The 25211-nt window shown below is 41.3% G+C and overlaps 1 protein-coding gene across 1 annotated transcript in view; it reads left to right on the top strand.

Annotated features, from left to right (window-relative positions):
• The window catches only part of MARCH5 (membrane associated ring-CH-type finger 5), a 208842-nt gene that overhangs the window by 92997 nt on the left and 90634 nt on the right, over positions 1 to 25211 (top strand). The window contains exon 2 of the mRNA XM_029609939.1: positions 10620 to 10822. Within this exon, the coding sequence (XP_029465799.1) occupies positions 10620 to 10822 (203 nt within the window). The remainder of the gene's footprint in view (positions 1 to 10619; positions 10823 to 25211) is intronic.

Raw genomic sequence — 25211 nt, 5'->3', positions numbered from 1 at the left:
ACCCTGCTGACATAGATCAAAACTTAAAAAAAAAAAAATTGGTTTGTGTAGTGCCATTCTTTTTTTAGGTCAAGCAGAATTTAATCATTTTTATTTTTCACTCACTTATAATCTAAGGTGGGGGATGGAAATATTTTCAAGTAATAATAAGAAGACAGTATCTACATCTGTAAAGTCTGAGAAGATTAAGGTCCTTTTGTTGTGAACGTCAAGATTTGAAAAGGGAGTTCAATTGTGACTTGTTTCAGGACATGTTTTCCAGAAGCAGATATGTTGTAAAAACCACTTCTTATTCTGAATGTCAAAATTGAAAATACTCATCTTTTTATACTTTCGGCTTCCTGTTCTAAAACGAAATTACCAGTAATTGAATATTCCAACAGTGGGAATTTTAAGATGAATAATTTATATTATATGCATTTCAGGTATTAATATATTCTCAACCATAACAATCTGGAATATAGCTACTTTTTAATAGTTAATTTCAGAAATCTGGGGATGTGCATTGAAAGCCTTGAGGAATTTTATTATGTAAGTGAATGTTGGAGAGCCTGAACTCAGCAGGTTACATTCTCTTAAAATATTTTCATGCCTATGTGCAAAAATAGATATTGAAAGAATAGAAGTTTCTGTATATTCATAATGTTGGTACTTGTTGAGTTCTAACACTTGCAGCAGTCGAATTGAAATGTGTTGAAGAAAATCAAATTTGTAAAGAGTTCTCTTAAAAAAAAAAAAAAAAAAAAAAAAAAAAAAAAGTATAAAGAATTCATATTTGTTTATTAACTAGGAAGTGGATGGAAGTGGTTATATTTGTGCTTCACATTATTTCTGTTGGAATAAGGAAAAAATTGTGAGCCAAGTTTTTGATGAGTGTCTCCGAGGACTACATTCAGATGGTCATGCATCTCTGAGTTTGCTCTTACTGAATAATGAGTAACATCCCAAGCCAACTTTCTGGAGGAATCCAGTTTTATACTATGAATTAAATTAATCTGTCTCAAATATTGCTAGAATATGCAGAGTGATATTGTTTTATTTGTATTAGTTATTAACAGGTTTTAGAAAATTATGAATTTTTTAATAGTAAGTAGAATGTTGAGGTTAACTTGTTACAGAAGTACAAACTAATGTTTTGTTGGGTTCTGATAGGGCAAAATATGGATTTTATATTTAGAGTAAGGATGAGTTAATCCCTACCTCTGAGCCAATTAGTTTTAAACCAATTTTTTTGCCTTTATTTGGGTATTCCGTGTTTGCTTTGACTTGGTTCATATCCAGTTTTTAATTCATTTAAAACTGGATTTACTTAGAATGTTTCGGATTAATGCACAAACTTAAAAAAAATTGTTGATCATGCAGAATTTTTAATGCAACTGTGCAAGCTTGTGGATATTAAAATAATAAAGATCCTGCTATACAAAGTATGTGAAGGGTTAATTTCTAATTTATGGAGACCTCATATAGCGTGCCCAAAGGCTATCAGCTTTATGGATAAAGCTCTGAACAGTGCTAGGCTTTTTTAATCATTGGTCACCATAAATGTATTAAAGATTCTTCGGAATGAAGCTATCATAGAATGCATTTATCTGAAAAATGGGTTGAAGTCCACCTTACAATCCAGTTTTTTGGTATGAGCAGTTAACTCGTAGTCCACAACCAGGTCGGGCCGGACTTTATAATGAAATATTCTGTTCGATCCAACACTGCAATGTTTCAGAGGATACTCCTTCTTCAGGGAAACAACAAGTGCTTGATGCCGGCGAAATGAGAATTGTGGACAACCTATAAAATGTGCAACAATGAAACCCTTTGAAAATCATATTTTTATGTCAGGGCATTACAGAATCGGAAAAGCATTTACTTAGTGTGTGCAGTCAATGTGTTATCGAGACCAAAACATTAAAGATGCTGAAAAAAGAAGATGACAGCAATTATAAATGCTTATTTGAATGATCCAACATGAACTTACATGCGAGGTGAAATAAGTCTACCTGCTGCATGGGTCTGTCATTGACAAACGGCCGCTGGAAACGCGGCCATTTTATTGGCATTTTGAATCAGGTGAATAAGATCTGGTCTGAATTTATCATTCTATTTTCACTGCTTCCCAAATTAACTCTAACTTTTATGGTCCTCCTGCTTCCTTACCCCCAACCCAGGACTGCATATTGAGTTCAGATTTAATACAGACTAGTTCACAGATTCCTAAATTAAAGCATGCTTGTTTGAAGCTGGAGATAAGAATTATGGATTAGGAAATCCTGTCCAAGAGATTGTCTAGCAGGATGAGTGTGCTATTTGAGCTATGTATTTGTCAGTGATACTTCAAAAAATACAAGCTCTAGTTCCTGGTTCAGCCGTAGTTTGAGACATTTTGTTACACAACTAGGCATGCAGTTATTATATCTGTTCCGAGATTGTGAAAAAGGTCAAGAAGGTCAGCTCCACAAGATTCTGCTGTTCTTAATAAAATTAAAAGCTTATTTGTCATGCTGCCATATTGGGACAGATCATCACTTGTGGCAGTGTAGATGGAATAAACAAAAGCCTATTCAGAAACAGATGATGGCCACTTGTTTGACAGGGTTTTGTTTTTTTTCTGTGCTTAGTGTAAAGGGTTGTAAGATACAGCTTAATTTAAAATAGGATTCATAATCATATTTAGAAACTAGGAATTTAGTACATATCTAGAGAAAACATAATTGTTCTTTGGGTCATATATACTGGGCATATTAGCAACATTACAAATATATTATTTAGCTTTATTAAAAATATATTAATCACTTATGCAAGAGCACTAAGCTATGTAGTGTTCTATATCCTGCTAGACCAGCCTTATACATCTGATTTCCCCTTCCAGAGCTGATGGAGACAGAGAACACACCTCTTTTATGATCTCACACTGGGTTGAAAGGGAGGTGTGGTCCTAGACAGTTGCCAGTAGTCTCTGTTTCCTCTGTCTCTGGTAGCTGTGGACACGTGAGGACGGGTTGCAGTCGAGGTTTGGCCCCCAGCCAAGTTAAGCCTTCTCTGCTTCTGGGATAACAGCCCTTAGGGACTGATTTTTCCCAGTGGTAGTGTATCTCCCAGGGGTTCCTTGGTTGACTTCCCCTGAGGGTAATCCCAGTACCCTGAGGGGTCTGTGACTTCCCCAGGCAAGTGGTTTCCTTGCTTTTTAGGTGAACCAGCGAGAGGCCCTTGTTTATAAAGGGGGGGGGGGGGAATAAAAAGCAAAGGGTTCCTTAAAGCCTCTCTCCCCTCTTATCTCTCTCTCTATTCCTTCCCTCTCCTTGTCCTCCCCTTCTTGGGCACAGGTGGATATCAAAGTAAAAAAAATAAATAAATAAAGGCGCGTTGGGCCTCAGAGAAGCAGACTGACTATAGTCGGTTCCAGAGAGTTGCGGCTACTATTTCAGGGAAGAAGCAGGAGCATGATTGAGAAAGGGATTGGGACCGCAGCATTTATTGGGGTGGGGTGTTGGGTGCATCATGTTGCATTTTTTTTGGGGGGGGGTGTAAAGGGGGGTTATTTGTAGCACCTGCAGTGCTGAAGCCTCTGCTGGTGGCAGTCTCTCTAAATGGCATTAGCAACACACATGCCACCACAGGGAGCAAAGCACGCTGCCATGGGGGAAAGCATTTCATTACTGCAGCAGCAAACATCTTTCCCACAACCATACATAGGGGGTAGGAGCCTATGGGACAGAAAAATTTCTGGGTGTGTCAGGGTCCTTTTTTCCTATTTGTGAGGGCAATCCAGATCTGGGCTCCAGGTAGAGGATGACACTCTTTACCCTTCTGCTAGGGAACAGCAAACAAGGGCAGACTTCATAACAGTTTACACTAAGGGAAGGAAGCCCCTTGCCTTTGGGTGGGCATAATATCCTTGCCCCTCCCTCAGATATCATGGCAGGAGGTAGCTCAAGGTTCTGAAATGCCACCAAGGGGGGGCCCATTCACTCAGGTTAGGCAGCTGGGGCATAAAGGTCATTAGCAGGGAGGTGTTATTTCTCCAGACCTTTACCAACTGATGTATCGGGCATCTTGTGATATGTGAAAAACCAGATGACCCCCCCTTATCCATAGCCCCAGGTTGCAGTTACCACCTAAAAGGGGCCAATACTCAAGCGGCCAAGGGAGGGTCTTGAGCTCCCTCTCTCCACATGTTTACACAAGTTTCCAGGAAAGGACTCCCTGAAAGCCTCCTGGAGACCCTTGGATGAAGGAGATTTCTCTTCCAAAGAGGATAAATCGATAATAGTCCATTTATTCTGAAAAGAGGAGCTCTCAGCCCTCATTTCTGAGATACTATCCACTTTAAGGATAACAGACCCTAGCCCAAAGGATCCCACAGATGAGGGACCTCATTCTCCAGGGAATCAGAAAACTGTCAAAAGCGTACCCATTTTACAGTTCCTTGAGGCACATGATCTTCTTGGGATATCTCTTAAAAGGGATTTAAAATGGGTAAGATTTATAAGTGCATTTTACTCCCTATCCCTGGAGAAATAATCTCCTTAGTCTCAGCAGTCACACACAAGACGTTTCCCGTGGAAGAAGAGATGGCCTTAAAGGATTCCCAGGACAGGAAGATAGTTCATTCTGAAGTAGGCCTTTTCTAGAAATTTTGTGGCTCTGCATGCCTCTATTTGTGGAGGTTATTTACCCAAGCAGCAGAAAGCACTAAAACAGCTCACTTAGGCCTAGATATTCTATCTTAACCCGGCTTCCTGAATCGCGTGGTATCGGGGGGCGGGCCTGCGAAATCAGACAGCGATCCTACCTCCACGATACGATCGCTGCCGGATTTCGCACCCAATAGCGCCACTAGCCTATGGAGTAGCAGTCAGGAGCCTCCTATGGCTATGCAGTTGGATTGTATATTTGGCCTCTAAATCATACCTTTGCAAATTGCCCTTTTAAAGGGAACCTACTTTTCAGGAATGAGAGAAAAATTGGTGAAAGACTTGCATGAATCAAAATAAGACTGACTAAAGATAGGACACATCTAGGGACAATGAGAGCCCAGGCTTCAGTGCCTCTGGAATTTGCACAGATACAAACCAATTAGTTCCCCTTCAGGCAGTCAAAGCATGAATCATCCCTTTCAAGGGGTGCTAGAAGAGCCAAAGCCGAACCTCCTGCAGTAGGAGATGGCAACTGATCAACACAACGCTATACACCAGGTCTTTCTGACAGTAGTGCAGTTGGCAACCGTACTATTCAGAATGGATCTGAATTATGACACACCAGTGGGTCCTAACATCGTACGAAGGGGTTATGCCTCAAAATGTACAAAGCTGGTCCCAAAGGCCTTTACAATTTCCCCATGCATTTCTCGGCTCAAGAGAAGTGGTGAGGGGGACATTATTAAAACATCACCTCCAGGCGCTATCTGCAGTGCTTTCACAGGAAAAAGGGTAAGTTACCTATTCAATATATTTTGCGATACCAAAAAGGGTTGTTAAATTCCTTCATGTGCCCCACTTTCTAATAGAAATATTGCAATCAGTCATGGTGGCAGTAAGAGAAGGAGAATATTTGACCTTTCTGTAGGTCTAGCAGAAGCATATTTTCATATTCTTATTCGTTTCCCACCAGAATATACTAAGGTTCTGTATGTTGGGTAAATACTCTGTTCCAGGCATTGTCATTTGGGCTAATGATGGCCCCCAGGATTTCACCAAGGCATTGCTCAAACGAGTCACAATGGTGCACCCTTATTTGGATGATTGGCTCATAAGAACCAAATCTGCCCAAGAAAACTGCTGAGCTTCAGAATCCATGATACACCTGTTAAAGCAATTAGGCTGGATAACTAATTATGCAAAGAGCAACCCAGAGTCATCCCAGATCCTGGAATATTTAGGTGCTGGGTTTGATATAAGAGAAGGGCAAGTACCTTTTTATCACCCAGCAGAGTCTCCAAGTTAATTGATCAGGTGCTAGTCCTCCAAACTCAGAAGTCACCCAGAATATGGGAATATCTTAAATTGTTGGGGCTCATGAAATCATTTGCTGGACTTGGTCCCATGGGCTAGGGTACACATGCAGCCTTTGCAGTAGTGCCTGTTGATGCATTGGTCTCACTTCTCTCGGGATTTCCAGCTTTGTATCCAGATACTTCTGGTGGCAAGGAGAAGTGTGGAATGGTAACTAAGCCCTTCAAAAGTCAGAAACTCCCAGATGGATCATAGTTCTTATGAACACAACCTATGGAGATATGAAGTGCATTGCCAGGGCCAATTAACCCAGGGGTGTTGGTTGAGAAGAAACGTCATGCCCAATAAACAGACTAGAGACAAGAGCCATCAGACTAGCTCTGCAAAGATTCCTCCCACTGATAAAAGGAAAGACAGTCAGAGTTTTATCAGACAATGCCACAGCAGTGACAGTATATAAACAAGCACCCTCACATTGGAACAGGGAATGGTCTAGTTGTTCAAATGGGCAGAGGTGGAGGAGGACCTCCTCCTCCCAGTATCCTACACAGCAGGGAAAGAAAATTTTCAAATCAATTTCCTCAGCAGAAACAGATTGGACTTGAGAATGGGACCTGAGCCTAGAAGCTTTCCAAAAGGTATTAGATTGGTGGGGACACCAAGGCACAGATTTAATGGCGATATGGGCAAATTCCAAGGGCAACACATTCTTCAGCCGCCAGGCAGAGGCAGGCTCCAGAGGAATAGATATACTCTGTCATTGGCTAAGACTCAGCCTAACATATGTCTTTCCACCATGGCCTCTTATAGGCAGGGTGATAGAGAGGATGAAGACCAGTCTTTCATGGTCATCCTGATAGCTTTGGACTGGCTAAGGAAGCCTCGATACGTAGACCCAATAAAGTTACTGAGTGGAACCCCGCTACACTTACCTAGGGAATGGGTCTTCTGTGACAGGGATAGGTCCTAATGGAAGATATGTCTCCCTTCTCTTACAGCCTGGCCTTCAAAAGGGCACACCTGCGTGGGAGAGGATACTCCTCAGCAGTAATCTCAACCTCTGTATCAGGATCTGGCTAGTGTTTGAAGGGTTCTGCTGGGACCACATCTGCTCCCTAAGAAAGTCAGACATTTCACAAATATAACATTTTCTGCAGACAGGCTTTGGACAAGGGGTTAGGCTTTAGCTCCCTGAAGGTACAGATGGCAGCTATGTTACGTTTTAAGGGCCGAATTAAAGGCTTATAAGTAGAAGCAGACCCAGATGATTTCTAAAAGGGGTGAAACATATTCTACCACCCTTTAGACCAATAATCCTGCAAAGGGACCTTAACCTGATCTTAAGGGCCATAGTTAAAGCTCCCTTTGAGCCAATAAAACAAGCATCCGTAAAGGATCTGTCTCTCAAGACTACCTTTTTTAGTAGCTATCTGCTCTGCTAGGCACAACTCTGAGCTACAAGCCCTCTCATGTAGGGGCTCTTATTTACCGTAGTTTTTTCTCTGGACTCATCACCTTTCGTCCAGTACCATCTTTTTTGCCCAAAGTAGTATCCTGTCTTCATGTGAACTAGTCAATTTCACTTCCAGCTTTTCATAGCAGTGATTGTCAGGAGAAAGATAAGCTGGATCTTCTGAATGTGCGGTGTATACTTCTGAGGTATCTAAAGGTGGCAAACTCCTTTAGGAAAACAGCCAAGCTGTATTGTTTGGCAGCCCCCGAAAAAGGGAGGCAGCCTCCACAGCCACCTTAGCTGAATGGCTAAAGGAAGCAATAATCTCTGCTTACCTACTGTCAGGCAAACAGGCGCTAGTGATGCTCTGGGCCCACTCAACAAGGACACAAGAAGGTTATGGAGACATTGATAATGCGATTAGGTAAGATGCTTGCAGTTTGTGCAGCCTCTAGGCAGAGTTATTTAACAGGCAATAATGGGAAATGTTTTAATGTTTAATGCTGTTTTTATACAATGATTATGTAATTTTATATATTTTATAACCCTTGGCAGGTTCATTATAGGTGAGTTATAAAACTTTTGAAATAAATAAATAAATGAAATCTCAGGCAAAGGTATCTCTTGCCTCCCTGGAAGAAATCTGTAAGGCAGCCACTTGGTAATCCTTGCATTACTTTGCAGGCCAAGGAATCTGCCTTTTGGGCAGGAATCCTTAACACAGCCCTGCCTTCCTTCCTCCCTCCCTGGTAAGGAGTAGTAGCTTAGGTAACTCCCATACATTACAACTGGTCTAGCAGGAAGGAAAGGAAGGTGACATTTATTCTTACCTGATAATTTTCTTTCTTTGGTTCCTGCTAGACTAGTCCAGAACCCAACCAGAAACCCAAAGTCAATGGGGAACAATATCACTAAGTCACGTCTTCATTCTTCAATCTTTCTCTTTCCTCTTGTCTCATTTAGAACGGGTTTACGGACTCTATTGTTCATCACGAGGTTATTGGAGTAATGTTTCAATTAGGGGGATTTTATTTTGGTCACAGTGCTTTGGCAAAAGGCTATTGGCAACTGTCTAGGACCACATCTTATTGCCCAGAGTGAGGTCATAAGAGGTATGTCCTCTGTTTCTGTCAGCTGTGGAAGAGGAAATCTGATATGTAAGGACTAGTCTAGCATGAATCAAGGTTAAGAAAATTATTAGGTAAGAATAAATTTCATCTTAACTTTCGATAGAGTTCATAGAAAGACCCTTACACTAACTTAAAGGAACACTAAACAAGTCTCCCAGCACTGGGATACTTAATTTTTGTTTAATATCACTTGAAATCTGTTGGCTTTAGTTTATGTATGTCCAGCTTCATTCTGTAGGCTTTCGCATGCTGGCTCAGCAGCCACGGCTATGTAGAAAGCAGGATGCCATTAAATTAGCAAGCGGAAGGTAGTCTTTTGTTCTAAGGCAAAAAAAATGTTGTTTATTGCATCATGTTGCATTTTATAAAATTGACCAGTAATAGAGAAAGATCAGGTTGGCTAAAATTCCAGCATAGTCATGATCTTGGTCCTGATTTGAAGAAGAAAGTGTTGAAACAACATCAGAGTTATTGATTCTTGTAGAATGAGAGAGAGGTTTCTGAAATGCTGTTTCACCTAGCCAGCCTTCTCTATTTAAGGTGGTTATCTGAGTACTGGCCTCATTCAGTACTGAGACCAAGCTCATATTTTATTGAGTAAAAGAAAATGGAAAATCTGGCATGAACTAGGATACTTATGTTGAAATGGTTTTATTTAGCTCTTCCTGCTACATTCTCTGTCATTAGAGAGAGGTAAGAGTGAAGACCAAATACCAGGGATTTGCGATTAATTATTCATAACTCACTAGAGCTTTAATTATACAAAAGGTATCGAATGATCCTTTGTATAGTTCTTTCAGGGGTTGTATGCAGTAGACTAGTAATAAATGGAAAAATTACCTATAACAAGAGGGAATGAGGACTTGTAAAACTAGTAGAAAATACAGGTGGGTTTATCGTAAACATCTTAAAAATGTGTGCATTTATTATATTGTTCATAATAGAATTTGAATAATGCTTGGATGGAACATACAGAGAAGCATTTAGAAGACTAAATGCTTCAAATTTAAAATCATGAATTGCAGGGCATCATTACTGTACTGCTGAAGCAGCAGTACATGTCACAGAGAAAGATCAAACAGACCTTGTGTGTATGCCTTTGATCTAGAGTAAAAGTATTTTTACTGACATCTAACTCTGCAGATATACCACTGAGGCATAACTTCATTAAATACAGCCTTGCAGTGTAGAGGTTTGTAGTGCAGCCTTACATTAAAAACATAGGACTCAATTCATTCCCCGTGGTTTGGGCTTCCATTAGGCGAATACCAGCCAAATATCTGGTTTTCCTGCATTTCTTCTATCATAAAAAGGGATATTTAGCTGCTCTTGACATTTGAAAACACTCCATGTAGTTAGGAGGGCTGGTAAAGATTGAGAGTATGCAGGATTTGGAGCTTGCCTATATCCTCCCTCATCTGGTTCCACCCCAAAAGGGTTCTTCAACCACCTTAAATATGACATTAATTGCCTCTCAGAGCAGGGGTAAATCCAGGGAGCCTCTCTTTGTCCATGTTTTTCAGATGGGATAAAACATGTTTTTAATTGGCTTTTCATCCAATGAAAAATCATGGGAGCCAGCCTGAGCCACACTTCTTTTTTTACTTTGATTCTACGGATAAAGTCTCAGAAAAGACCTGGAGAAAAGTATTACATCTGGCACTTTTCAGTGGGAAAACAGTTTTGGTAGTTCCTACCTTCCTGGCAAATATCCTGATACGTTAGCTAAACACATGTGCTCCTTTCCATCCCCAGCATTCAAGCATCATTCTCAAATACATTCTCACTACTGGGGCATACACTGTACATGTGCCACTCAGACCAGTGCTTATGCTTACACAACAGTAAACCTTTTAAATAACACACAGGACACACAACTACATATATTTTTTCTATTAATTTTGTGACTCATGGGGAGTAAAGGAATTAGCTGGCTTAAATAGTAGTGTAGAACATCTGGGAATGGAGGAGGCACTGCTATTGTAAAATACATTTTTTACTTTAAAATGTACATCATTTTTAAGTACTTCTTCTGTTGTTGAGCCTTCAGATTTTGATTTTAACTAGTGAATATTTTTGTTTGATTTCTAGAAGTTGCTGGGTATGTTTTGCTACTGATGAAGATGATCGAACAGCAGAGTGGGTGAGGCCTTGCAGGTGCAGAGGCTCTACCAAATGGGTTCACCAAGCTTGTCTACAGCGTTGGGTGGATGAGAAGCAGAGGGGAAACAGTACAGCCAGAGTTGCATGTCCTCAGTGCAATGCAGAATATTTAATAGTATTTCCAAAACTGGGTAAGAAGAAAATAGTACAATTTTTGTCAGATTTGTTGAAATATGTACTGAAAATAAAAAGTATAAAAATCTGAAATTTTTTAAGATTACATGTTTTGGTCATAACACAAATATTTTAGATATAGTTGAGTGCAAAATGTGGTTCCTTTTTAAACATTCATCTGACCTACAGTAGCATGACAAGACAGGCTAAGAAGTAAGATATGGCAACATTTTGTAGTTTAATAATAAACTTCAAAAGAAGATGTTCCTAGTAAGCTTTCTATAAATATATTATTTGTATGTATTTTTCTTAATGCAAGACTAGAGAATAGGTTCAGTTCCAGCAGTTTACATGGCAGGTTTTCTACTGCATGTTGGGACTTTATCTTCTAGTCACCCCGTTCAAGCTTTTCCATTTGATAAATGTTCAGCATGTACTCACATACTTGCCATGTAAAAACTTTGAATAAGACCCATTATGATTGGCTATTAATTTCTAAAACATTTTATTTTTTACAAATGACTTCTGTTGAGCCCGAATATGACTTATTTAAAAATTTTGAAACCATTGTAAAATCAGAGATGCCGGTGGCTCATTTTATTTATTAAATGTATAAAAAAAATAGGGTTAATAAAGCTTACGGTAAATGTTTTATCAATTTGCGATCTCTTCAAAAGGAAGAAAACTGTTTGGAATCTGTGAGGTCAATTTTCAAAAGGTTTAGGCTCCTAACTTTTGGAGTTAGGCTCCCCAAATTGGCCCTTTTGAAAATATACTAGGGCTGAATTCCTAAATTTAGGATCCTAGTTTCATTAGGATCCTAAATTTGGAATCCCAAAAAGTGAGTGGCTACAGGGGCATAGTTAGGACAGGGAAACAAACTTAAGAGTTTAACATTGATTTTCAGAGCTAGGCACCTACTTTAGGCACTTAAATCTAAGCAAATGAATAGCGATCTTAAATGTATGTGAATTTTCAGCTGAAAACTTAGGCTTCTAAGGGGGTTCATTTTTTAAATCATGATAACGACTACATCGCAAAATGAGGGAAAGGGACGGGGTAAAAAAATTGTATGCCAGTACCGCTGCGGCGATAATATTTCGCAGGCGGTAGCGCCAGCAATAACACCACCTTCTGCAGTGGCACTATGGGGGCAATAGTGTGTGGTGGGTGAGAAAGATAGAAAGATAATAGTTTCTGTGGTGTTCAGTATTGGGTCATAGCAAAAGTCACGGTGTAAAAACAGCGTTGGTATATCTTCTGGTTTTTCACAATAGCATTCATGACTAAATATGCAAACTGTATCTTTGTTAACGCTGAATTCTTTTTGTAGAGATGTCCTTATATTCTTAATTTTCATGAGAGGCATGAAAGTGTTATATGTGGAGGCATTTGATAACAAATGTTAGAAAAATGTAACATGAAATGTTGATGTGCAGTAGGGATTGTAAACAAATTGACAGAAATCTATTTGGCAGGTGACCACTAGAGCTAGGGATGCTGATTTTTGCCCTTTAGGTCAGGTGTACAAAGCATTTGCCTCTTAGACACAAAATGGAGAAAAAAAAAACTTTTTAGTGCATCTGGTTTAGTAGCTCAATGTTTAACAACCTTTTAAAGCCCAAGGCTCACCTACGTTAACAAAAATGTTGTATGACACACCACCTCCATGGAGCGGACAGTGTGAACGTAGTGGGACTCATATAGCCACCAGAAGAGCTAGAAAAGCACTTAAAACCTCACCACTCTCTCTTTAGAGTTTTTAAAATGGGGAAGAGGGGATGGAGAGTGACCGACCCATCACAGTGAGCCATCTCCCTCTATATATACAAGTGCAGGAGACGTGTGTGTTGTATGCAGCTGGCTTGGTTAGTTAACTTGATTAAATGTATACAAAGAAAATTTTGTGAGCCTATGTTTTGTGGGACTTTTGCATGAATACCCTTAGAGAAACCTGACTCAGTGAAACATGTTGGGTGATGAAGAAGAAGAATGCATTTTAGTTATTTAGCAACTACCACTGTTTGAGCTGGGAATTTCCTTGAACTCTTCCACCCCTGGACAATAGTAAATACATTCAACCTGAGGGCTTAATTTTACGATTAAAAATAGTGGAAGTATGTGGGTGAATAGATTCTTGTAGCCCAGTCTGTATTAACAGAACAAATATGTTGAAACCTTTTGTGTGCTCCACCTAGATTTTCTTTTTCTTTTTTCTTTTTTTTTTTTGTGGCTAGTCATGTCAAACATTTTAATTGCCCCATATATCTTCAGTAGTCTGTTTTATGATAGTTGCTGTTCTGCAAAACCTGTTTATGTCCCTGACTATTTGCCCTCCAGAGCCCCAAAAAACTTGGGATGAATCAACTCAACAATCTGTCATTTTCTAGAGTCCAGTAAGAAAGAGAAAAATACTCCATTTTTTTTTTTCATGAAGCTTTTAGATTTTGAAGACATGACCATTGTTAAATTTAAATGTTTGTTCTATGCCAGGCCACCTGGCTTGGAATGCTGACTCTTCATTTATAAACCGTTGCCTTTTCACAGCATTTTAAAATTACGGTTAGTACAAGAAGATTACATTTCCAAAAGTAACAGATCAACATGCAGGAGGAAACGGTTAGGACACGCTAAACATTGCCAATATAATCACTGAAAAATGAAAAAGTTGGAATGTAAACATAACTGAAAAAGAGAAAAAGTTTCAGATGACAAAGCAAATGCTTAGAAAATAGAAACAAATCAAAAGTTAAAACAGATGGGGTGAAATGCACATCCTTTGTAAGTGGAGAGATGGTTTGCTGAAAGAAGAGATCCCTAAGTTGTGAGCACTGCAAATTATTTGACCTTTACATGTAATTTTATTTGTTAGATTTCTATTCTGTTTGTCAAGCACATCAAAATAGATTTCATTTAGATACTGTAGATATTTCCCTGTCCCCAGAGGGCTGACAATTTTAGGGTCTCAATTGCTGAGCTGCAGTATTTGTACCACAGGAGTCAAAAGCCACAGTAAATGACCCTTCCACTTTGTGACTCCCATAGGAAAGTACTACAGGAGCAAAATGCCCCCCACAAACAATACGCGATGGCAACCCCAGGATTGACTTATAGGGGCTGACAGGACCAAGGAAGCCCCCTCCCGGAAGGTCCTCAGACACATCAGGGATCTGCATAGATCCCTTGTCCCATCCCACCTGCCGCCTTTGGAGGCAGCTATTGTAGCTAAATTAAAAAAAAAAAACAAAAAAAAAAACTTTATACTTCGCCTAAAAAAATAATAATAATAATCAGTGTCTGGAGGTCCAAAGGGTGAGCCCATCCTTTGGACCCCGACTCCCCTGCATGCACAGAATGATCTCTAGTGATCCAGTGGACCGTCCCCCATTCCCTGGATCCCCCCTCTTAGAGAAAGTTGCCTTGGCAGCCATTGGACCCAGAGCCTAGGAGTTGCTCCGGGCCCCCACTGGACTACCAGAGAGACTTTGAAAAATAAGAGGGGATGGCTGGGGTAGGGATCCACTAGATCACCATGGTGTCTTTTGTCTTAAGAGGGGGTCATTGGACCACCAGGGATCATTTTGTATGTACGGGGGTTTTTGGATGTGGAGCAAGGCTTGTACTGTTTTTATGAAAGTTTTATATTTTTTTTATTTAGCTACAATGGATGCCTCCAAAGGGGTGGTGGTGGTGGGGTAGATAGTCTAGGCAGACCCCTAGGGTTACTGTCAGGAAGTGGAGAGGCTTACTCGGCACCAACAGCCCCTTTAAGATAGGGCTCCGGGAGCCTCCAGATTTGTGTTAATACCCCGAGGCTCTCGGGGGAAGTTAGCTACAGCTCTTGAATTATAGCTAGCTTTAAATCAAATAACGTAGCTTGCGAAATTTTCAGTGAGCCACGTTTACATAATTTAAGGTATTAATGAGCTCCTTAGCATGCATTTGCATTATAATGAGCTCATTGAAATAAAAGCAGTACCAGGGCTCAAATAATGCAAGATATTTGAAATATCTTGTGTTGTCCCCACATTTGGCCATTTATCATGCGAAAAACAGCGTTTTTGCATGGTTAATGTCCCGACACAGCTTGGTGAATGAGTCTCTTAAGTTAATACCTGAGGCATTTGAAATTTATATTCAAGTATCCCTTTCAATATATACACTTAAACTTAGCTTCAGGTATTTTTGCTGTGACATTTGATTACCAAGCCTTACTGCTAAAATACTTGCATGAATTTTTTTTATTTAATTTGACGTGCTTTAACTATATGCTTTGGCTATAACAATTGTGCTAAGTTATTGCTGGCTATTAGTACTTTTGCTCCTGAATTAGGGACACAACTTGCACTCCTAAATTGATTGTACAAAGCATGAATTAGGAGCATAACTTGTGTCCCTAACTCATGTTTTATGAATTAGGTGCACAAGTTATGCTCTTAATTTGTACATACAGACATGAGTTAGGATCATAAGTAGTTATTCCAAAAGTGCAGCACCAGGATCAGCTACACAAGTAGGTGACCTCATCTGATGGTTCAGAAATGGAAATATTTCTCTCAGAGCTCTGAAAGACCAAGAGAGTCTTTCTCAGCATGCAAGGACTTTCCCGTGCAGACGCTACTGCAAAAGTCTCCTCTGTCATTTTTCTATTGCTAGCATGAAAGAACCTTTTTGGCGTCCTAACAGCTACTCATCAAAGATTTTCCCTTGTGGTTTTTTCTTTCTTTCTCCTCTTAAGGAAAAAAAAAAAAGAAAAATACATTTTCTTTATATTTCCAAAATTGACTTACATCTGCCAGACAGCATATTAGTACTCAAAAGGTGCCTTTGTTGTTCCTTGAAAATGACTGTTGGATCAGTATGACTGATGTGTGCAGGGTCTCGGGCCTTTCCACTATGTACCTAACTGCGCAGTCTGTGCTTACATACCTCTAGGGCTAAAAAAAATCAAGAAGCCACGTGTTGAGACTTCTTAAAGTATCTTTAATCTTCCATCTGAGCAATTAAGGTGAAGCTTTCTTCAGTGCAGGTATTGCCGCCTCAATCAAAAAAGGTGCGGCACTCTTGTGATCGGCACCATAATTCTGAGGAGTCTTGGTATTGTCACCATTCACCATCTAAAGATGGTGCTGGTCAGTTCAGTGACTTGACACCAAAACATACACATGCCACACCGACATGCATTATATTGGCACAGAAACTGTGTCCTTCAGTGGAATCCTTCCTGGGTATAGAAATATTATTGGCACCATCTGCAAGCAAGAGCACAGAGCCATCCTAAGCGCAAACGTCTGCTCAGCCCAAAGACTTGTTTTATGGCACTAAAAAATCAAAACACTACCAAAGCCACCCACCGTTGGTACTGATTTTGGTCTCTGAATTAGACAGTTTTTCCACTGGGCTTTTTGCAGCCAACTGCCATACCATGAGAAAGATGTGAATAGATTTTGAAAACGATTATTTTACTGATATCTCACCACCTTCACTACTGGAAAAGATGTCTAACATTTATGAACTGATGACACCTAAGATGGAAAATTAGTTATCCCCCCCCCCTTCCCCCCCAGTTAGTGTAGAAAAGTCATAGCACAAACTAAGTCCCATGAATCGTCCTCTTTCAGGGGACAAAACAATATTCAAAGCACCTCCCTTTAGTACTGTCTAATTCACAAGAATGGTCTGAATCTTGTTTTATCTCTCCATTATTCTATTCAGTATTCTATGGTTAGTGCAGTTAGTGTAGCTGGGTTCAAAAAAGGTTTGGATAAGTTCTTGGAGGAGAAGTCCTTTAAGTGCTATTAATCAAGTTGGTTTAGGGAATGGCCTCTGCTATTACTGGCATCAGTAGCATGGGATCTTCTTAGTGTTTGGGTAATTGCCAGGTTCTTATGGCCTGGTTTGGCCTCTGTTGGAAACAGGATGCTGGGCTTGATGGACCCTTGGTCTGACCCAGCATGGCAATTTCTTATGTTCTTATCCTATTGGTCTGCCATTGGATCCTTCTCTACAAACACATCGGAGTACCTCTCTTCTTGAACATACAGTATATCCGGCCTTTGTCCAAAATTTGGCTAGGGAGATGCCTTTCCTCTTTTACCAGGGACAGAACTAGTGAAAATATATTGAATCTCCAAAACAAGTTGTAAAAGTACCAGTCCATAGGCCACTACAAAGGCTTCAGGCAAGAATGTAGCAGACACCTTTATCCTTGCTACCAGTTTCAAGAAACCTGGGCATAAAGTATAAAGTTTAATCTTGTCTGTGCCATCAAAATGTTCAATTTCCCCACCAATCAGTGGTGATAGAATCAGCTTTAAAGAAGACAAAGAGAACTAAAACTAATTCTTATTTCCCTTCTGGCAAAGATCATTCTTTGTTAGCCCAGCAAAGAAGATTTTCCAGTCAGCTGTGTTAAGTTCCAGAATAGTTGTACCTCAATTCTATATGATGCAGAATATGTATTTTTGATTCTAAATGGTACAAAATGACTTAAGACTTGCCAATAGATTTCAAAGAAAGTTTCATGCCAGCGTCAATGAAACTAAAGAATGTGTTAAGCATATCTTCAGATCAAAGTATGAGGTGATTCATTTCTTTTAGCATGTCAGCAATAGCTATTGGAGCCAGAAGATTAGCTTGGCTTTGGGCTTCAGTGAAGATATACATTAAAAACTTGCTGATGCCCCAATTTAAGGACAACCCTTTACATTTCCTCTGATCCTATAATGTTCAGGGTTTGTAAACACTTGACCATATCTGCCCCCAAATTCTCCCATTTTTCCCTGACCACTCCCACTCCATGGCATTCCAAGGTTGAAACCCCGTTTCCTCCTTCATATGTCATTTGGAGCTCTCTAAATATCTATAAAATAATGTCAGGAGATGTGGAGAAGCTATCCTCTGCTGGTTTATCAGAGGCCAGAAATGCTGCTAGTTTTCTGGGTTTTATATCTCATGCAGACTCTCCTCACATCTAAATTAGATGTCTTTGCCAACAAAGGGGAGCTTTTGGCTACAGTCAGTGCAGCAATCTTAAGGAGAATCTCAGGTGGGCCCGATCCAACAACTTCCGGTAATATTGATGGAGAAATTTGCTGTTGAGAGCTAAGGGAGATTTTGTTTGCCATGAACCTGCTTGGTGAAGGCTTATCTGTGTCATGCCAACAAGTTGATCACAAAGATATCTATAGGTCTAGGGATTCTGAAGGGTAAGTTTGTACTTAACCCTTAATTTTCCTCATTGTCCCCAACAAGACTATGTTTTCTTTTTTGCTGGGGGAGAGGGGAAGAAACTATAGATGACCCAGATTTGTGAAGCCATTCAAATGTGAAGTGGAAGTTGTCTTGACCATCTTGGCTCTACCATATTGTATGTTTCTATGGTTATTTAAACAAAAATGCAAGTGTGATTTCTTAGATTTAAGGAGCAGCTTCTTCTGTGCAAAAGTGAAATACATTTACATGTGAGAAGTACTGAATATATATTATATTAACTCATGTCGAAAAAAACAGGAAGTGTGGAGTGAATGTGAGATTCTCACATTAAAAATCTATGAATGGATTTACCATCTTGATTTATCTCTGTGAGGACTAAAACGTTCACGCCATGCTTCCTGTTTTTTCGACATTTAATTTATCAAGTGTGGTTCTCTTTCCCAGCTACTGGTTGTTATGTTAACTCATTACATTTGGAATAATAAAACTATATTAGAGTGATATTTAGACATCAAAAATCAAGGCACATGATGCATGATCCTCAAAAGCTCCCTGGCTACTAGCATTGTTGTCAGAGGAACACTAGATGCAAAGTCACAAGCAGGGAAGCTTGAGTCCACCTGCCAGCTCATTGCGATTCCTTGGGGCGAGTTTGGGGCATTTGAAGAAGAAGACCAGAAGGCTCATCTGCATACCTTACCCACAGCCCTGGGAGAGGACTCCAGAGGTTCCCGTGAGCTGTCTAGGCTTCAGTCTCCACAGTCCCAGCTTCCATAGGCCTTGCACTCCTTGCAGTAGAAAAGGACCTCAAAACTCCTTACTACAACTTTACTGCAGGTTTGATACAAAAGGAATTGATTTCAAAACAAGAGTCAATAAGGTAGATAACTAGGCATTTATAAGAAAAAACTACAATTAATTTAGAGGTCACTGACTGACAATTATAAATCAATAGACCAAAAGTACTTTAGATTAGCTTTATATCCCTACTCACTTAGAAATTTTAACTCAATAGCAAATCAACAAAATTAAGATGCAAATAGTCCAGCAGCAAAAGGGAGGCTATCTGGTCTTTTGAACTGAGTGCCACATTTGGCAAAAAGTTGTATGTGTTCAATAGGTGCAAAGAACTTCTAGTCCTCAGAGAACAAGTCCAATCTTTGGAAGCTAGAGTGGCAAACTGGGAGGAACTAAGGGAGACGAAGTATATCAGGAAACCTCCAGGGACATAGTAAAGCAGCTTCACCTTCAATCTGGCAGCCCCTGTGCTGCCTTGGAGAGAAGGAAGGTCACCTAAAAGGACAAATTGCCTTGGTGAGGCAGGAAACCATCCTGAAGCTAGGACCTGCCCTCAAGATGATTTATTTAGATTTATATTCTGCATTTTAGACACTTCAAAGCAGATTAGATTCTAGTATCCTCTCACACTGAGAATATGTCTCTAAGAGCACATTCCCACGTGGGAAGGGTTAGGACAGCCGTTCTAATTGATGATTCAGTTATTAGGAATGTAGAATAGCTGGGTGGCTGGTGGACATGAGGATTTCTTTCTAATTTGCCTGCCTGGTGTGAAGGTTGCAGACCTCATGCATCACATAGATAGGATTTTAGAAAGTGCTGGAGAGTAGCTGGCTGTCTTAGTAAATGGGGGAACAAATGACATAGAAAATTGCAGGATGGAGTTTCTGGAAGCCAAATTTAGGAATTTTAGATACAAAGTTGAAATCCAGAATTCACAGAAATGCTCCCCACTTCACATGCAGGACCCCAGAGGCAGGCAGAGCTCCAGAGTCTCAATGAGTGGATGAGATGATGGAGCAGGGAAGAGTTTTAGGTTTGTTAGAAACTAGGCATCATTTTGGGGAAGGGCGCTTCCCAAAGAGGAACCAGGCTGTTGGCATTGACCTTTAAAAAGGAGATAATACAGCTTTTAAACTAGACAATGGGGGAAAGCCAACAGTCGCTCAAAAGCACATGGTTCATAATGATATATCTTTGAAGGAACAGAAAAGGAAATTAGGACATCCCAGTGGAGAGGTTGCAATAAATGCTAAAGTGGACCAGGTGCCTTTAAGTAAAGAGTAAACAGAGCAGAAAGATTCCACATTTATCCCTGTCGAGTGATGAGCAGGTTGTTAATACAAACAAAAAATGTTTTAAAATGTCTGTATACAAATGTTAGAAGTCTAAAAAGAAGTAAGATGGGAGAGTTAGAGTATGTATAGCACTGAATGAAGAGAGAGATATAATTGGCATCTCATAGCCCTGTTAAATGGAGGATAATCAATAGGACACTAGGGATGTGCATTTGTGCGTCCATTTGTTTGATTCATTTTGTCGCTAAGCACATACCTAAGGAATGGGCACTAGGCGTACAAAATGAATGGTATGTGCTTATGTCTATGGGCACCCACATACACATACACCATTCGTTTTGTGCAGCAATTTGTTAGATACGTGTTTAGCCACGAAACATGGCAAATTAGCATTGGGGCAAATTTTAAAAGCCCTACGCGCGCCGAGCCTATTTTGCATAGGCCCGGCGAAATGCGCAAAGCCCTTGGGACGCGTGTATGTCCCAGGGCCTGAAAAATGGACGGGGCGGGACAGAGGCCTCCTGCACAGCAGCAAAGCTGGGGGATCACGCGCCGGCAGCTGGCCGGCGCAAGCAAGTTACACCTGCCAGAGGCAATAATTCTCATCACTTCCTTAGAGAGCCCCATATATTTATCCCATACTTTCTTGAATTCAGATACTGTTTATATTTCCACCACTTCCACTGGGAAGCTGTTCCACACATCAACCACCCTCTCTGTAAAGAGGTTTCTCACAGGATAAGCAGGATGGTAGTCCTCACATATGGGTGACATCACAAGATGGAGCCCAATCATGGAAAACTTCTGTCAAAGTTTCCAGAACTTTGACTGGCCCCTACTGGGCATGCCCAGCATGGCACTAACCCTGCAGCCAGCAGGGGTTCCCCTTCAGTCTTCTTTTTTCCGCGCAGCAGTAGCCTTGCGGTAAAGGAGCTCTGAAGAGATTCCTGACAGGAATTTTCCTCACGGAATTACTAAAAGTTAAATTGCCCTGCAGGGGTCCCTCCTCTAACTTTTGTCAGTCCACGGTACTCCGGTAAGTTTTTACCCGTTTCCCGTCAATTACCGTCGAGTTTGGCCCTCGCGGTCTACTGGCCATCGACCGTACCGCGGCTCAATTTTTTGCCATGGTGTCGGGGTTCTGTCGGTGCCCGGACTGTACCCACACCATGTCTATCACAGACCCCCATAAAGTCTGTGTAATGTGTTTAGGTCGCAAGCACGATGTCTTGACCTACACCAAATGTGCCCTAATGACACCGAAGGGTTGCAAGGCCAGAATGGAGAAGATGGAACTTCTCTTCCGTGCTCAAACACAGACTCCGTCCATTGCATCAACATCGTCAGAACCGGCACCGTCGACTTCGCGCCAGCATCGACCACTGACCGGTGACAGACCGGCATCGACGGCTTCTTGGCCATCGACACCCTCTACTCCCCCCTCAGGACCGAGGGGATCGCAGGGAGAAACATCACCATCAACACCGTAAGACTCGGACCATCGAGGGAGTGAAATCATCGACCTCTCCATCATCCGAGCAGCTGTCGAAGATACCCCGTCCAGGAAAGGGGATCGGGAGCCGCGACTCCGCCTTTAACAGTGGTCCCTCTGGCTATGCCTCTGTCTCCTTCTTCTGTTCCGGAGCCGGGGCTGCTTGCTCCAGGTCTTCGAGAAGAACTGGACTGGATGGTTCAGGAGGCCATCGACAAGGCGATGCAACGTCTTCAGGTTCCTCTGGCACAGACACCGGCACGGACTGTGGAACCGATCATCGACCCGATTCCGGCAGCGCTGGCAACGTCTTCAGGTTCCTCTGGCACAGACACCGGCACGGACTGTAGAACCGATCATCGACCCGATTCCGGCAGCACTGGCACCGCTGCTTTCCAAGATGGAAGCCCTAATGGCCGCCTTTCCACCGATGGATCCTGGGTCTCCGATGGCTCTGCCCTTCCCACTGACAGCATCATCGGGAGGAGAAACACCATTTCACATTCCTCCATCCGGAGTTCTGCCTCAGCCATCGATGCCTATATGTCCCTCGCCACCGACCCGTACATCGGTACCGATACGTCCGTCGGCGCCACCTAGTCATCCATCGATGCCCTCGATGCCTGCACCGGTGCCTTCAATGCCATCATCAGTGCCTCCGATAATCCCTCCGATTCCTTCGGAGTCTAGACTGGGACCTTCAGGTATCCAACCACCTTGTCCCCCTCTAGTTCCTAGGGGGAAGGCTGCTGAACCGTATGATACCTGGGGTGATGATACCTCATCAGACACCAATGACTTACCTTCATCACCTTCACCCACTGAGAGTAGAAAGCGTTCTCCTCCAGAGGATCTCTCATTTATAAATTTTGTAAAGGAAATGGCTGAATTAGTTCCTTTTCAATTATTTATTTATCTATTTATTTGTAGAGTTTTATATACCGTTATTCGGTAGAGCCATCATAACGGTTTACAAAATATGCAATTAGCATACAAAATATGCAATTAGCATACAATCAAATGGAGTTAACATGGTAGTTGGGAACAGTAGAGTATTGTGAACAGTAAACATTTTTTCTTAGTAGTTGAATAACAAAATAGTGAGGAGAACATTTTCAATGAACTTAATGAATCAAGTGAGAGAGCAGGGAGGGGTGAAAAAGGAGGGTACATCAGGAGAGCACGAAGAGGAGGATTATGCTTGCGAGTTCTGTTGAGGGCTGGGATGATCAGGTGTCAGATAGTTAGAATAGAGTTTGCGGAATAAAAATGTTTTTAGGTCTTTTTTAAATGTTTTCAGGATGTGCTGGGTCCTCAGTTCTTTGGGTAGGGTGTTCCAAATTTTGGGGGAGGCAATGGAAAATGCTTTTTCTCGTGTAGTTGAAAGATGAGCGTCTCTTAAGGTGGGGATGTTTAAGAATCCTGCATTGTTAGAGCATAAGTTTCTTTGTGGGTTTTGGGGGGTTATGTTTAAGCCTTTTAGTCCATGAAGATCATCATTTAGGATTTTATGAATGATGGTCATTGATTTGTAGGTAATTCGTGCAGAAATAGGTAGCCAGTGAAGAAAGGATAAAATGGGTGTTATGTGTTCGTTTCTTTTTTTTCCTGTAAGGATTCTGGCAGCTGAATTCTGCAGTATTTGGAGTGGTTTGAGGGATGATGAAGGGATTCCAATAAGTAATGAGTTGCAGTAATCGAAGGTGGAGAAAATAAGCAGCTGCAGGACGGTTCTGAAGTCAGAAGGGTTGAGAAATGGCTTTATATGTCTTAGGGTTAGTAGCTTGTGGTATCCTTCTTTCGTTTTATTTACTATGTGGGATTTGAAAGAGAGATCAGCATCGATGGTAACTCCAAGGTTCCTGGTATGGGTGGTAGGGATTATCGTTATCATTTGTTTATCTAGTATTGTCAGGGGTGGCGGAGTTGGATTGGGTTTTTTATCCATGAGTATGATTTCAGTTTTGTCAAAGTTGATTATGAGTTTCAGGGAGTTTAGTAGATGCTTGATTGAGATAAGTATATCTGAGGTTTTTTGTATGCGTCTTCAATTGAGTTTTGTATGGGAATTAGAAGCTGAATGTCATCAGCGTAGAGGAAATGTGAGATTCCATGATCTTTTAGTAGTTGGCAGATGGGTAAGAGGTATATGTTAAAGAGGGTAGCAGATAAGTCTGAACCTTGGGGAACTCCAGTTTTGAGGTCAATCATTTTTTATGGGGTGTTGTTGATCACTACTTGGTATGTACGTTCAGAGAGGCAGGACGAGAACCATTGTAATGTAGTACCAGAAAGGCCAATATTTGACAGTCGTTCTAACAGTATATTGTGGTTTACTGTGTCGAAAGAGGCTGAGAGGTCAAGGAGTATGAGTAGGTATTTTTCACCTTTTGTCAAAGCCTCTGATGATGTCATTTAGGGAGATGAGGAGAGATTCTGTATTTAGGTTTTTTCTAAATCCAAATTGGGATGGATGTAGGATGTTGTTTGACTCCAGATAATCATCTAGTTGGGTGTGTACAACTTTTTCAATGGTTTTGGCTAGGAATGAAAGGTTTGATATGGGGCGGTAGTTGGTGAGGATTTCTGGATCCAGGTTGTTCTTTTTGAGACGGAACAGGATGATAGGCACCAGATGATGGAGTTGCTCCAATTCCTGGATGCCCCCAAGGTAATAACCTCTATTCCCATCCATCAGGTCCTTCTTGATGATCTCAAGAAGAACTGGGAAAATCCTGGATCAGTTGCTCCAGTATACAGGAAAGCTGACACTGCTTATTTAGTGCAGTCAGCCCCAGGTTTTCAAAAGTCACAGCTTGATCACCACTCAATCGTGGTAGAGTCTGCACAAAAGAGCGCAAAAAGGTCAAAACCTCACTTGTCTGTTCCTCCTGGAAAGGAACAGAAATTCCTAGTTAACATTGGTCGCCGAGTGTTCCAAGGAGCCATGCTCATCTCCCAAATTGCCACCTATCAGCTTTATATGACCCAATATAACAGGGTCATTTTTAAGCAGATACAGGACTTCTCAGATTCCCTGCCTCAGCAATTCCAAGAACAATTACAAACCCTTGTAAACAAGGGTTTTGAGGCAGGCAAGCATGAGATTAGAACATCTTATATTTTTGACACCTCTACCAGAGTGTCTGCAGCTGCTATTTTGGCGAGACGGTGGGCCTGGCTCAAGTCTTCTGACCTTCGCCCAGAAGTGCAAGACTGGTTGTCCAACCTGCCTTGTGTGGGAGATAATCTGTTCGGCGAACAGATCCAACGGACGGTGGCAGAATTAAAGGACCATCATGAGACCCTAAAACAACTCTTTGATGCCATCCGACTTCTCCTCAAAGCAACCCTTCAGAAAGGACTCTAAGAAGTCACTCTACCGTCCGAAGAAGTCATACCCACCACCAGCCAGATCCCATGCTATGAGACCTTATCAAAAACCGCAGTCTCGTCAAGCCCGAAAACAAAAACCACAAGCAGCTCCCCAGCCAGGGCCTGCTTCAGGTTTTTGACTTCCACTTAGAGAGCAGCAGCCAGATTCCTCTGTGCACATACCAGTGGGAGGTCGACTGTGCCACTTCCACAACATGTGGCATTCAA

Source organism: Rhinatrema bivittatum, chromosome 7, assembly GCF_901001135.1.
Source record: "Rhinatrema bivittatum chromosome 7, aRhiBiv1.1, whole genome shotgun sequence".
Classification (NCBI taxonomy): Eukaryota; Metazoa; Chordata; class Amphibia; order Gymnophiona; family Rhinatrematidae; genus Rhinatrema; species Rhinatrema bivittatum.
The sequence above is the reverse complement of the archived record's forward strand: the minus strand, read 5'-3'. Positions and strand labels throughout refer to the sequence as shown.